The sequence below is a fragment of the Amphiura filiformis genome, chromosome 3 (assembly GCF_039555335.1).
Source record: "Amphiura filiformis chromosome 3, Afil_fr2py, whole genome shotgun sequence".
NCBI classification, from domain to species: Eukaryota; Metazoa; Echinodermata; class Ophiuroidea; order Amphilepidida; family Amphiuridae; genus Amphiura; species Amphiura filiformis.
Window position 1 is genome coordinate 60,093,649 of NC_092630.1, and position 15,549 is coordinate 60,109,197.

Consider the following 15,549-nt stretch of genomic DNA (forward strand, 5'->3'; position numbering starts at 1 on the left):
AACCGTGATACAGATACAGGAAATTAAAAGGTTATTGCCGTGTCAATTTGCTATCTGGGTTGCTGGTCGTTGAGCGAATATCATGATATATTTTTAAAGGATGGAAAATTTCGTAAAGTTCCCTTGAACATGAATAAAGCCTTATAGGTGTAGACTTTATATTTGAGATATTGCTTCATCCATGTTCAGGGGCCAAAAGTACATGCAGGAAACACCTCATATTTACTTATGGCACTTGAAAATGGATAAAGTCATAAAGCCTTGTTGGTGTAGACTTTATATTGAATGGTTTGCTTCATCCATGTTCAAGGGCAAACGGTACGTTAAGGTTTTTCCCGCCCAGTGATTTTATACATTCATAAACTGTTCACAAGTGTTGAGGTTGTGCTCCACCGTATTACAGGACATTTATCTCAAATTATTTTTCAAAATATTAAAATATTTTGCTGTGTTACATGAATTCGCAACACGTTCTTCCCATTGCACATCGATGACATAAAATGGACAACATTTGAAACAATGCAAATTATGTTATATATTTATTAACGTGGTTCAAAAAGACAATAACATTTCTATTTATACTACAACCTTTGTAGGTTCTTTATACAATATAAATATGATAAAAATGACGTAACATGTATGACGTCACAGGCATAAAACAGCCTTACATTTATGGTCGCAGAATTTAGTTTAAAACATTCTCTATAAACACATTAAATAAAAAAATGGCCAAAGTCCACGCTTCCGAGGGTTTCGTTCGATGTTCGTAATAATTTGTATCGGATAAACAAAAATGCAGACAAGTTTATATAAAATGCAAGGAAAGACAATTTTCACAACAACTTCACGTCCAATATAAAACATCAATTCACCCACACACTCAAGCCAGGTGAATGCAAAATTTCACCTTTATTTTGGGCCAAAATAGTGTAGAATTTAAAATTTGTCCGATACACACAAAATTTCACCTTTATTTTGGGCTAAAATGGTGTAAAATTAAGTACATTCACGCTCACACTTGTTTTATTATACTGAACAAAAATACTTTTAAGTAGACCGAAACTGAATCCGGAAGTATAGGCTAACTGTATATAAATAAGTGTCAAAAGTACAAAAATAAATTTCAAATATAAAAGCTTATAGTTTGTAGCAAATCCTCGTCATTGCTATCTCCATAAAAAAAACCTTGTAAGGAAGACATCGTATAATCGTGTGCATTATATTCCACATATTCTTTTAAAAATCCTGATGAACTTATTTATGGAAGACATCGTAGTCTTGAATTGTTAGTTTAAAAGCATTAAAAATGAAATGAAAGCACATTATATACAACAGGTTAAAATAACTCGTAGATTTCTGGGAATTGTGATATGGTATATTTTCATTTTGAATCACCACGTTCACAGAATACTGTACTAAGTACATATTTTTATATCATTTATAATATGCGCACTGCAAAACTTATCTTGAAAATAACACCATCAGAGTTAACAGAGGAATACGCCAATCGCATTTATTTTTCAAACACATCGGTGTTTCTAGAATACTAAATTCCAGTTTTGAAATGAACCGAACAAATGGGAACGTGACAGTAATTTGATCAGCGGCGTAACCAGGGGGGGATAAATTAAGTACGGCAAAGAGTAAAGTGTCATTAAAATGAATATATATGGCACAACAAATTGATAAATAGGGATAGGACGAACATCTGGCTCCCCCTAATACACACACTAAAAAATTGGCTACGCTGCTGAATACAAAACATAATCAAACTTCAAAGTACTCATGGATCATTCCTATAATTGGTACTTTCCTGCCGTTGACGGGGTTATAACTTTTAAAAATTACGTGATACCCTTCTTGACCCGGGTCTTGACCTCTCTTTTGTTTTATAGTATGTGATATCGATGTTCACCCCATCACCGGCAAGAAGGTTTCATGTATAGGAATGGTCTATATTGTCGCGTCAGTGAAACTGTTGAATTTTGCAACCCTGCGTAACATATGTACCATAGCAGTCGCCACGCATGGGATATGTTTTATGAAACTGACGTTTGGTGGCGCATTTAGATATAAAATAAAAATATTTGTACACAAAATCTCTTAATTATCTCTTTAAAGAGGAAGCCCCGCCAGAGCAGCTCTTCTGGGGTAAACCAAACGTGCCTGGTTATCAAATTAATCAGTGACAAGGTTATCTCTGAATTTGACAGGTGCTAATTGATGCCATAACATTAAAACGTCAATTAGCACCTGACAAATTCAGACATAACCTTGTCGCTGATTAATTTGATAACCAGGCAGGTTTGGTTCACCCCAGAAGAACTGCCCTGTCGGGGCTTCCTCTTCAAGAAATAACATTGATTGGTGTTATAGCCTTTGGCAATGCCGATGGTATTAGTTTTAAAACCGAGTTTTGTAATGTCAAATTTGGATTGGAGTATGTTGTTTGGTTAATAGCTCATGATAAAAGATTGATACAACGATGTTATCGAGGAAAGACAATATGGTTTCAATGGGGTTCGAATTCGAAAGTATCCTCCATCCAGGGAAGACCTTTGCACTTGGACCCTGAAACGCCCCCAATTGGTGGCTCAAAGTATATACCGTAAAAACTCGATAGTTCTCATATGTGCTTACTATCGAGGGCTTTTAAAACCAGGCGGCATAGGAAGCGCAACACGTGACGTACGAGGCTGGCGAAGATACAGGGCTGACAGCCCCATTCAATATACACGGTTAACAATTACAAATGGAAAATTAACATACTTGCAGTGGGGTACTTTGTAGAACCCCGACGGTTTTAGAGTAAGATCATTTTGCTTTGACACCACATAACAAATTTAGAATTGTTTGTGAAGATTTCATGATTATGTGTTAATCCAATGGCGACCTCAAAATTGGCGATATCGCTTCCATCACCGCCTGTTTAAAACATGCAAATATGAAGAGCCCCCATCCACAAAAGTGTAAGGGGGTTTGAGCAAATCATCGACACACATAGTTATATATGAACAAGTAAACCTGCAAATGTGTGTCTTAACCCCATTAGCTGAGTTGCTAAAGCGTCGGACTTTGGTACAATTTCATGTTTTCAAAAGCTCTCGAAAGTAAGCACATATGCTAACTATCGAGTTTATACGGTAGGTTGATTTGGTTTACCGAAGAAATGATGGCTCTGAACAGACCCGTTCAAATAGACTACCACTTGTCTGCACATCAATTAATATCCATTTGATTTCAAACCTTCACGACTCTGACTTTGTCTTAATCCAGGCAGTAAATCTGTCTATTGCTCGTAGAACCTTGGCTTGCACAAGGGCAATGCACGTAGACATTACAGCAAGTCCGAGAACGGTATAAATAATGCAGATAAAAAAGAAATTCTTCTTATAATGCTTGTCAGGATGCACATCACCGAACCCAATTGTGGTCAGCGTGATAAAGGTGAAATACAAACCCTCTCCGTAATCCCACCCTTCAATATCAGCCATTAAGGCGGCTCCAATGAGAACAAATATGATTAAAATCAAAAGTACCATAATTAATGGCACTTCCGTTTGGTCTTCCTCCATCATGTCCATTGCTGATTCGTTCAGTAAGTCAACAACAGCAGTTTCGTCCGTTTTTGCACTTGTATTACTCTTTTTGTTATAATGATTTGTATCCGTACCGTTGTCGAAATTCTGAAATGTCTTCATTTCAAGAGGACTTTTGTTAGGAATTTGCTCGCTATTAACTAAATTAGACATACTAGACTTATGAGATGTTACATCAGGAGGAACTTCTAGGTTTACGGTTTCAAAACCGTTGGCTTGAGTGGCAGTCCCTTCTTCAGTAAAGGACGTGTCGTTGATAGAAGGATATATATTAGAATCTCTGGAATCTGTCTTTTGGCGTTCAATCGCTGCTATATGTACCGATTTGGGGCCATCTATAGATTTAGGACTAGAATCTACGCCACGCCGTACAGATTTAGGACTAGAATCCACGCCACGCCGTATAGAGCTTTGCATGATCCGCATAGGTCGTTCCGGACTGGTTTCGACCACAACAGATTTAGGTCCATGTACAGATAGAGCGCGAGAAGCGAATATTCCACCTTGGTCTTTCCGTATTTTCTTATTCGTTGGTCGCATTCCTCGCATAGGAGGTCTAGACGCGACCATTTTCTTCTTGGAGCGTCCTTCACGACACGTCTTGATGACTTGCATTGTATTTATAATGAGCTTGGCTAAAAGATATCCGATATCTGCTAGAAATATAACATTCAATGGAATCCCGAATGACGCATAGAAACCAACGAAGATCTTACCACCTGATGTCACTGGGGTAATGTCACCGTAACCTAGAGAGTAAACAAAATAATAGACAACGTGAATATTAACAGGCTTAACAGCATCAAAAATTAATATAACATCACATTTCTTACCGTAGTCCCATTTATGAATGAATTACCGTAAAAACTCGATACACTTTTGTGGGTGGTGCACTTCATGTTTGCATGTTTTAAAAGCGCTCGATAGTAAGCACATATGCTAACTACTGCATTGCTTTAATCTCGGCGTTTACAAAGTATAATGTAATAAACCCAAATGCCTAAAAACAAAGAAACGAACAGGCACGCTCCCTTCATATTCCCTTCAAGTTGTTGATTTTTCATCGAACAGAATGAAGAACAAAAAACAGGAACCTTTCTATCAGAATAACTATTTGCTTTCAACGGAAGTCGTAAAAACAATACAATTGTAAATGTCAAGATAAAAGGTATATATACAAGTTTAAGTTCCCCTAATACTTTTTTTTTTTAAATATATTGAAAATGTTTATATTTCGAAATTTAAAAATTATGGCAAGTTATCGCTAGCCTATTATGTTTTTCACACCAGGTCCAATTTACAATGTTACACATTGTTGGGTTTGGTCACAAATTGTTCATTACGTATTAAGATTCAGTTTTGAAAGTTGCACTTTGGTCCATCAGCTCTCACAAAGCATGCATATTTTAGATTACATCCTGCATCGTACTGCATGCTTTGTGAGAATTGAATGGCCCAAAGTGCAACTTTCACACTGAATCTTTTCTTACGAACCAAGCGCAACAATGTGGACTTGGTGTGTAAAATAAAATGAGTCGAGGCTACTAATAAGTAATAACTTTTGTAAACGTTTAATTTTAAACAAAACATTTTAATATATTTTAAAAAGTATTAGGTGATAACTTAGGAGTTGTCAACCCTAAGTTTAGTAGAGCTAGGGTAGCTTAGAGCATTCTAAACTATGATGTATAGCCGGCTAGCCCATACCGTAAAAATTCGTTAATAAGCATATGTGTCGGTCAATAACGAATTTTTACGATAGTTTGTTAAACTTTTTTTTTTTCTGTTAATTTATAAATATCTGATGTGTTATAATACAGATATTTGTCAATTAAAGGAGTATTTCGTGATCCTAGCATCCTCTATTTATGTCATTTTTCAGTAGATATCCACGAAAAAAACCTATTCCCAAAATTTCAGTTGATTCCGATTTTGCGTTCGCGAGTTATGCATGATTATGTGTATTACACTGCTCCATAGACAATGCGTTGTAATTTCGTTCTGGTGCACCAGAACGAAATTCAAATTTCACGATATCTTTGCTAAACGAATTAATCTGCAAGAAATATTTTGTACATAAACATTATGTAGCCAGAGGTTTCCAGTGATATAAAAATCTCAACTTTTTTTTTAGAAAAGTGGGGGATGAGGCTGTGGATCACGAAATGCCCTTTTAAATGGAAAAAAATGAAAAAGTTAGGCAAACTACCCTAAAAATCCGTTCTTGTCCGAACAGCTCGTTAATAAAGCACATAATTATGCTTATTAACGAATATTTACGGTATTTGAACTACTTACCAATAGTTGTGATTGTGATCAAACAGAACAACATTGTACTAGAGAAACTCCATGCCAGTCCATCTTCATCATTCTGCATCCTCCCGAGTTTCCATTCTGGCTGAGCCAACATATCGGTGTACTCGTCCATCAACTCGGTCCAATTATGTGATGCGTCCGCTGTCTTATTCCACATGGCGGCCTCCAGTCTCTCTCTCATATCAGCAACATCGTCCATAAAATTTACCAATTGCGAAGATCCCCCTTCTATGGCTTGAAAAATCACGGTGCCGATTATCAGATACAAGAGGTATGTTAAGCATAGAAGAGCGTGTGGTATAATCCGCACTATTCTTTGCTTGAAAGATTCGGGTACTTTGCGTAAAGTTGGCATAGCCATTTTCCAAGTTCATTACACGTTCATTTAAGTTGGTTGTGGATTCAGTCGAAAAGCAGAAAAGAAAGTCTATTGTTGCTGTAGTGGTAGTTTTTGTAGTCTCGTGACCTTTGTTATTAGCTATGCTTAGTCACCTGTGGGAAAAAAAGTATACGTATCTAATTAATATTTATTTCCTGTGGTAACTAGGTCATTTGTACCAAATGATGATGCCTAATGAAGAAAACAATAATCCATAATTTTAACTCTTCAGATGTTGTTTTTAAACTTTATATTTAAACAACAAAACAAAAAGAACATGACCCAAAACGTAAGAGTAAACAAACATAAACCCCAATGAAATCAAATGGACGCATGGTTCTTCAAACATTGACACATGTCTGCTTATACACAATTATAGCTAATTATTGTGTAAGATAAAAATTTTATATAAACATCAACCAGGCTTAATAGTTACAAGAACTCGTTCTTTCCAGCCGCAACCAAGATGTGGAATAGTTTGCCTGCATTGTCAGCACAACTAGCTTAGGGAACACTTGTTTAGGGGGGGGGGATGCAAAAAAATCATTGCAAACAATTTTCGGAGCCCCCTTTTGAGATCTCAAAAATGTCAGCCCCCCCCCCCTGTTTTGACATGAAAATTATGGGTCAACCGTAGAAAAGCATATAAACTCAATTTTCCCAGGAAAATTTGCGGTCATTTTTGTCAGGCCCTCCCCCTTAAGAGGGTTCAAGTTTTAAGCCCACTCCCTTTTTTGCATCAGCCCCCCCTAACAAGTGTTTGTGAACGGTCCCTTAGGGATTTTCAAGAATAGTGTTATGGAGCATACATGGTGTCCCTGAAAGAACACCGTTAGAACACTGTTTAAAATTTTGCTGTTTAAAAGAATGTTGTTCAGAAAAGTAAACAGAGTTGTTCAAAATCAAAAAATTGGAGCTTGATTGTTTTAAACAACAACAAATGAAAAGGCAAAATAATCAATTTAAACAGAGTTGTTTAAAAAATGCTAATTTACCGCCAAATCGGCATTTTAAACATCGAGTTGTTTAATATTATTTGCATAATCCAAGATGACCGTTTTGACAAGCATGCCTGTGTGGAGAGAAGCGAAGGAATTTTATTGAACTTTATACAGCAAGTGTACAAGTTTTAGGCCTGTATCGCTCTCTATTTATGTAAATGTTTGCTGTGCACAAACTGGAAGCAATTTTGTGATCCACATGTGCATGATGTGGTTAAAAAAAATTGATACTATGCCTGTAAGCTTACTGTGTTGTAAGATACAGTATGCTTGTACAGGTAAGCTTATAGTTAACATGAGCAATATTATGCTCAGTTTTTTTACCACACAGATCACAAAATCACATTCAGTTTTAGCAGCAGCATGTATACATAGAATAGCGAACGATTTCAATGTAAAACGTGTACACATACAAGTAAAATGTAAACAACATTCAGTGAATAAAAGCATATTTTTAAACAACCTTCTTTAAACAACCGTTTACAATTTAAACACTGTTGTTTAATCTAGGCTTACACAACTAAGTTGTTTAATTATACCACTAAACAACAGTTGTTTAAATCTTGGTCAACATTTTAAACGACAAACTGTTTAATAATTAAACAATTTTGAGTTGTTTAATTTTTAAACAACTATTGAGCGATTCACCTGGTAACTTGTGGTTGTTTAAAATTTTAAACAACTTGTTTAATTTTATTTTAACAGTGAACTGCATCGTCGGAAACGTAATTGTTTGGGTATTTTAACGCCACAACTAAATACTTGGTGTGGTTGAAGAATAAATAAGCTATCACATACTTTTTGAATTCTGACAATTGACCATACCGTTATTGAAATATCATTTTCAAGTCTTTCCACTGATTCAAATATCAATCGATGATAATAATAGTATAGTCAGAGTGCTAAGGTTGATTTAATAATTCGTCTCAAAGCCCCCGCGTACATTAGTAAAATCGCTCGTTTGTTCGTGTTATTCCCGCTGGATTGAGTAATTTCAGTTTTTTCTGCTGTTTTGTTTTTTCCCCATCCACAACACAAAAATCTCATGTCTGACATCGTCAGACGTCAACATAGCCCAAAGCGTAAATCTCAAAAAACTCTTTATCTTGACCACAGTGCAACCTTCTTGCCACAGATAAAATTAAAGTTAAAAATAAATAAAAAAATAATAAATTAAAACCGCATTCCGTATTAGGTTTTATTGTGGGAAGAGAATAATGCGTCTGCAGTGTTGTCATTGATAGTAATGATAGATATTGACTGTTTGGCAAGGCTTGAAAATGAGGGAGTTTCGTAAAATTCTTTTATTTCAAAAACGAAGCTGTCAATTGTCAAAATTCAAAAATATGTGATAGCTGATGTGTTCCTCAACATCACCAGTTATTTTGTTACGTTTGGTATGCGTTAAAGTACCCAAGAAATCAGTTCCGATACAGTTCTTTCAGTGACACCCTGTATCACAGGAAGTATAACCAAAATTAATTTGCGTCCTCAGTGTGAGAGATAATCAGATAATATTTATAACCTCCTCTTTTATTGTTACTTTTGCAATTAAATAATTCAGGCTTAGTCTTTCTGAGGTATGCAATGAAGTACATAATTGTGAATTATTAATCGCGTGCAAAAAGTACGTGTAGAAATTCGAGAACAATTGAGGGCGTCGCTGTGAGCAAATCACACATTATGGCTTTAAGGAGAGGTGATGTCAATCAGGGTGTGTTTTGCAAATCGGACAGCGTCATCAAATACATGAGTAAAAGGAATTAAAGATTCTTCACCGCCCGATTTCGAACCAAGAGGGTAAAAGTAAAAGGGTTTAACAACAGTTACCACTTGTCAAAAGTAGCTAAAAGTCCCGGAATAAAGCAAAAGTGGTATAAAAAACCCTGTCAACATCAAAGATATCAAACATTTAAAAAGTCTCCATAGTTTCCCCATTGCTTTCTCTGTGAAATTGTATGAAATGGAAGGATGATATTTTAGAACAGACGCCGACATACACACGCCAGTGCGCCAGTGAAAATACAAAATAACGTACATGGATATAGTTACAAACTTTCACTTCCTATTTCAGTTTATCTTTCAGTGTCATATCTCATGACCTTTAACATGACTTTCACTTATTGTTAACCGAATGGATAATAAACATTAAATCACAGAATATCTGTGATTAAATAGATTGAGAACAATTATCATGATTATGAAGCAATAAAAGTTATTTATAACGTGTACTCACAATTAATTTAGGCATGATGATTTTCTAGCTTAAAACTGAAATACTTATATCACAGTAATATCCAATAATAAAATTTAAAAAAATTCAAAATAAACAATAATTAAATCCGTGACCTAAGGTGGTACTACACCCCTTGATAAATTTGTGACTATTTTTGCATTTTTCTTAAAAACTAATAACACAGTGGTAACAAAAGTTATGTATATTATAAGAGCAAGGAATCCAGTTACTACACTGGAATTTCAGTGACTCAAGACAAGCGGTACGTTATTTATGATAAGAAAAGAGGTACCGGTAGAATGTACATGTACCTCATTTCTTAACATATATATAATGAACCACTTGTCTTGAATCACTGAAAATTCAGTGAAGTAATTGGATGCCTTGCCCCTATAATACTGTTTTACCAGTGTGTAGTTATTTTTTGAGAAAAATGCAAAATTAGTCACAACATTTATCAGGGGGTGTAGTACGTATTTAATTGAAATACTTTTTCCTTATCGTATTTTAGGGTGAATATTCTCTTTCAATATCTGGAAATGCATGATGGAAACTAAACTGCGGAAGTACTCAGTCGTCATATCAAATGATAGTCATTAATCTATAGGTTATTTGAGGAGATCATATTGAAACGTATCCCAGGAATGAGTTTTGATACGGATCCAGTAGATGTCTCATTTAAGGTTAGCAACTATTTTAAACTGTTGCGAGTTGGTAGTTCACAGCATCTTGCAAATGGTAGTGAGCTTTGGCAAAAAATTCAAATATCATAGATATACTTTTGTAGGTCCTGTGGTCCGTGAGTTATGTAGGGCTGAAATAACAACACTTTTGTACTCATTAACAACAATAAATCAAGCACGTTAAGTATATGATTTGTAGAATGAACTTTTGCAAAACATCAAAGTGTTCATGATTTTTCAATAATATATTGATTTGGATAATGAAAATAGATATTTTGACTGCTTCGACCAACAATACCACGTCTACCCTTAAGACAAACCATTGTGGACCATATGCTGATTAAGGGGTATAGTCCATACAAGATCCCGTCCAATAATTTTTCTTAAACTTCGTACCAATAAATTTCATCGATATACTTCGAATATCTAAAATAAAAAAGAGGGGTCACCGAGCTAGTTTTTGCGAAATAACCATTTTAAAAAGGCTAGAATTAGTACAGGCGTCTGTGGGAAAATTGAAATTTTTAGACATATTGTCGATTATAACAAAAAATTTACTCCAAAATTTTTCTGATTTTTTGATATAATGTGCGCACTGTTGGACGTTACGTAATGTGTGACTGGCGCACGTTTATGTGAATTTATGTGACCGTACATTGTAAGTTGGGACTTTTGATATTGACGCTCGCAGTAACAAAACCGAATAATTTTCCCCAATAAAACCGAACTATAGTGCAAAGACAGTAAGGTCTTTGCACTCTCAACACATAAGTACCCGTGTAATCATGTTTGGCATTAAGACCGTCAATATTGAAGGTCTTTGATCTCACTTTTTGTCTTTCCTATATGGAATGTATAAAGTTGATCTCTTTCATATAAATAAAAAAATAAATGTTGGCATTTATACAGCCTCTTTTACGTGTATCAAAGTGCCTTACATCTATTCCGCTATGCCATATAACTCGCCCTTTGTATATTAAATTATTTAGGACATAATAATCACCTCATCCGTTTAATATTCCAAAAGAATTATTTTGCTATTTAAATTATTAGAAGTGTATATTTCTTGAATGAATAATAGCTTTCAATAGTTTTGCGCCGTTTTTATCCGGGCGATATCGGCATAGGCCTATTTGTGAATTCTTAAAAACGTGTGTTTTTAGTCAAAATTCAGTATTCCATGCTTATTTACACAGTAATTCAAATAATAAGGCTGAGACTTTTAAAACAATCTGGTCCCAATGGAGTCTCAAGATAAGGCCAAAAAAGTGTTTGTTTCCCCTCCGAGACCGCCAACAATTGAATGTGAAAATGGTGGAATGGAAGTTTGCATGAAAGAAAGAAAAGATTGACCTACCGACCCTCCAAATTTGTATCTCTTAATGGACAAACAAACACTTTTTTTTGCCTAAGAAAAGAAAACAAATAAAAACAAAAACAAACAAACAAAACAAAAACATACACACCCCACACACCGCACCGACGAACTTATTAATAAATAATTTTTTAATGTTGTCACCAAAAAATGGTCAAAAGCATGCTTTTGTGATTATTTTCCAGACTAAATCTGTGTTGATATTATAATTAGATACCTTGACTCTTTTCATTGTCTTTTTTGTGTAGTGTCTTATTTTGTATCTTGACGCGAATAATTACGATATCACTTTTATACTTGAATTGATGCTAAAACTCGGCCAATGATAACTGGACCAAGAAGAAATTCAACCGTCTAACGCATGACTTGGTGCTACTCATACATGCACTCAACTAACAAATCTTTTCAAAATTATTGTTAAATCCTCTCCTTCGCACGGCGGTGAAATGAAAAATCATGGCCGTGGGAGCTCTTTGCATGGTAGCCTCACTCCACAAGCCAAGTAACACACCATTTATGCCGGACACCGTATAGGCCTATATATGCAATAATAATCCTGCCCAGACCTATTAAACATATCATTATAATAGGGTGCACTTAATATAATATTATTATAATAATGTTATTTAACTTACCTATATGAGTCATTGATATTTTGAACAGGACCAACACCACTGAACGCCACTATTCCATTGCATTGTACTATTATTATTAAAAAGTTGATCAGTTGCTCGATGATCACGAAATGAAAATTAGTTGGAACTTGAAGGTCCTAAGTTCATATTGACATTTAAACATATTCTTGGTTCCGGGTTCCTGATGTGACTTGCGATACTGACTCGAACGTTTTTTATTCCGGGTATTTAAAATGTCAATATTGGCAATTTTGCAACACCCAAATAATACAGTACTACACATGTACAAAGCACGAAATTGGGTTCCAACATAACAATGGGTTCCCACTTGATTGTGTTGGAATAAGTGTTTCTAGAACGTATTCCGCGATGCGACCATGCGCGTCCTTAAATAAATTGCATCCGGGATAGGCTACAGTTTAAAATTCAACAGGCCTATTTTTTATTGAGTGCAAACTCAACATGATCTGTGAAACTTAAGTTTTCCCTTTACAAACACACATTGTTGACGTTTCTACAGGCATGATAAAGAAAGATAATCTTGTTCCGCTATCGATGCATTTAATTGATTTCTGGGTTCAAAAATAATATTCTCAAAAGATTGATTTAAGTTTTTCGAGGCCGTTTCACTCTGAACGCTGGTCAACCGATTCTTTTGTTTTGCATTTGATGTAGATTTAACATCTGGAATGTAATGCAAGTGGTGTCTAATGAGGCAATACAAACGATCGAATTTGGTGTTGAAATGAGCAAAATTTTGAGTTACACCTTTTCAATGTAAAATTAATTTTCTCGGCCAAATGAAAAGCAATAATTTACATTTCAAACAATTTTAATTTGTTACGCTTGCGCTGGGCGGATCACTGAATGGGTCTTTAATGTATACGTATTATACGTAACACATTGCAAAAACAAGCTTTCCAATGTCTATTTACTGATTGGTTTACATCCGCATTAAATAATGTTAAGCAATGATCAGAATAAAATGGGGAAATGGGTTCATTTCTTGTTATTTATGTAACTTCATTAACTAGAATAGGCATATAATGGGTGTCCGGATTGGGTTTGTTCCCTGCAAAGAGATTAAGGAAATTTCCACTTAAGACACTAAGGGCGGATTTCTCGACAGGCGACTTTATAGCAATTGGTAAAACTTAGTCCGACGAGTAGGACCTTTTATTTCTAAGTTACCAGACTATACACTTTTCACACTATGATCACTATCTCACATGGCGCAAGAAAGACGAATCGCGAAAGTCCAGTGACCGCGCCCCCCATTTTTTCGGGAGGATAGTGGACTTTTGTGGTTAATCTTTCTTGAGCGATCAGAGTTAGAGTATAGTTGGTAAACTAAGAAAAAAACAGGTCCTACTCGTCGGACTAGTAAAACTCTATAGAGGTAGCAAGACCATCCCTAAACACGGCTAGCCTCTAGCTTTAGTTAGTGCGTGTGCTTTTATCGAAATCAGTCTTGTAATCTTTTTGTAGCGCCTTTTCCCGATTGGTCTATTGCTCAATTTTCAAAGGTTTAAATTGTTTATGCAACGCTTCCTTTTCTTTCATTTTTTAGACCAGTTTTTGAGTTTTTAGATCAATTTGAGACCAGTTGGATGAAAATTGGAGCATATTTCAATATTGTAAACGCCCGTGGGCCCCAATAATTGACCTTTGACCTTTTGCCTATAACTCAAGAACTATCTGTCCGAAACTGGTCAAATTGTACTTTTTCTGAGTCCTTATGATGAGAGCAAAACATTGGCATGGTTGTTTACAAGATTTGACCAACTTTGAAATTTTACCCCTGCATAAGCGGCCATTTGGGATTTATGCAAATTAGGCACTGTTCCATTTCTTGGATTTTTGGGGACTTTTGATGTATTATTAAGCTTTTCTGAATTGAATAGTAATTAAATGGATTCTGTTACAATTAGTGGTGGGTTAACCCCTTATTTTTTAATTGGCCTATTGTGCTATCTTCTAACCAATGGAAATATCATTTTAAAAACAGCCAATCTGCGCATGCTCTGTTACGACGTGGTATAGGTTAGTGCATAACCCAGTTTTCACTCGGCGGAATGAAATCAGCACCAGTTCTCCCATGCATCCTTTCTGCATAGACAGTCAATATAAACCTTCCAATTGCAATCGGAGGTCCCGGGTTCAACCATCTCTAAATTATATTGCTCTTTCAAACTTGGATACTTCCATCACTATCATTGGCCATAAAGTCATAACTAGCTCAATTGAGCTAGTTATGACTTAAATGGCCAATGATACATCACGTCTACCCCGCAACTCGGTCAATAAGTAAACACATATTTACAAACTCCGCCAAGTGAGTGATAAATTTATGTTTATTCGTTTCAGTGTAATATAAATACATAATTTTAATAGATTATGCTCAGATAAATATCAGTGTAGAAAACTTGTAAAAAAGTACATAAATAATGATAAAATATAATATATGAAATGATTTTCTTATTAAAATATTCATTTTTAACATTGTGTGAACCAATAGCTCTACAAAATTTTCATCTATGACATAGGTATTCTCTTATAGGTGGTTGTGCAATAATTTTGTATACTAGACCTCCCCCGGGGTATCCGATGGGTGGGGTTAAATTCTCCAAATGGTCTGTCAAACATTGCTCACCCTTTTGACGTGACGTGCCACAATATAGAATAACTTTTGTAAGCCTTTTTTGGTTGCCCCCTCCCCCATGCCAAAGTTCTTATTCTTTTTTCTTTATACAGTTAATTACATACAGCCCATGCATATTGATGAGGATGGATGTTGAATGAATGATTGATAACGTTTTGAATTGTTAGAAAAAGATTGGTATAGCAATTATCTGTTTCACATTACAAGTCTGTGCTGTGCACACATCACTTAAATTAAACGTGTATAGGTATCGAATATAGCGACCTCTATACAAAGGCCATTGGTGGAGATCCGCATACACTGTAAACTGTACCCATTCGAACAACAAGATTACCATATAGTATATTAAATTGTGAAAGTGGATGTTGGTTCCTTGTCCAGTGTGGGCAAAAAACAAGTATTTAGCACCTTTTGGTTGTCATTTCAGTCCTCATTATTTATCTGTTCTGTGGCTATACATTTCGACAGTTATATAAATGTAGAATAGAATCATTTTTTAAAGTCGGGGGGGGGGGCACTCACATGTTAAGGTGGTACGGGTATGTGCGGCGCTCAAGGGTCCCTTTTCCGGGCTCTCCGGCAGTTCCTTAAGCTCCACATTTGGATCTGCTCCAGTTCTTTGAGCCTCAAACTCTGACAATTGTAGCTCTTTAAGCTCAAATT

The 15,549-nt window shown here is 35.5% G+C and overlaps 1 protein-coding gene across 1 annotated transcript; it reads right to left on the reverse strand.

The window, feature by feature from the left end:
* Window positions 1-526: 526 nt before the first annotated feature.
* LOC140148857 (uncharacterized) lies at window positions 527-12,562 on the reverse strand. Its single transcript, XM_072170945.1, has 3 exons — window positions 12,225-12,562; window positions 5,898-6,407; window positions 527-4,348 (listed from the first exon to the last, which is right to left on the reverse strand). Exons 2-3 carry the CDS (start codon window positions 6,274-6,276, stop codon window positions 3,249-3,251), a joined length of 1,479 nt encoding a protein of 492 aa, XP_072027046.1. The 5' UTR covers window positions 6,277-6,407; window positions 12,225-12,562; the 3' UTR covers window positions 527-3,248.
* Between the last annotated feature and the right edge of the window lie 2,987 nt (window positions 12,563-15,549).

Coding starts and splice junctions, on each gene's coding strand:
- LOC140148857 (XM_072170945.1), bottom strand. CDS start 6,276: ATGGCTATGCCAACTTTACGCAAAGTACCCGAATCTTTCAAGCAAAGA. Junction 4,349..5,897: donor GATCACAATCACAACTATTG/GTAAGTAGTTCA, acceptor TTTACTCTCTAG/GTTACGGTGACATTACCCCA.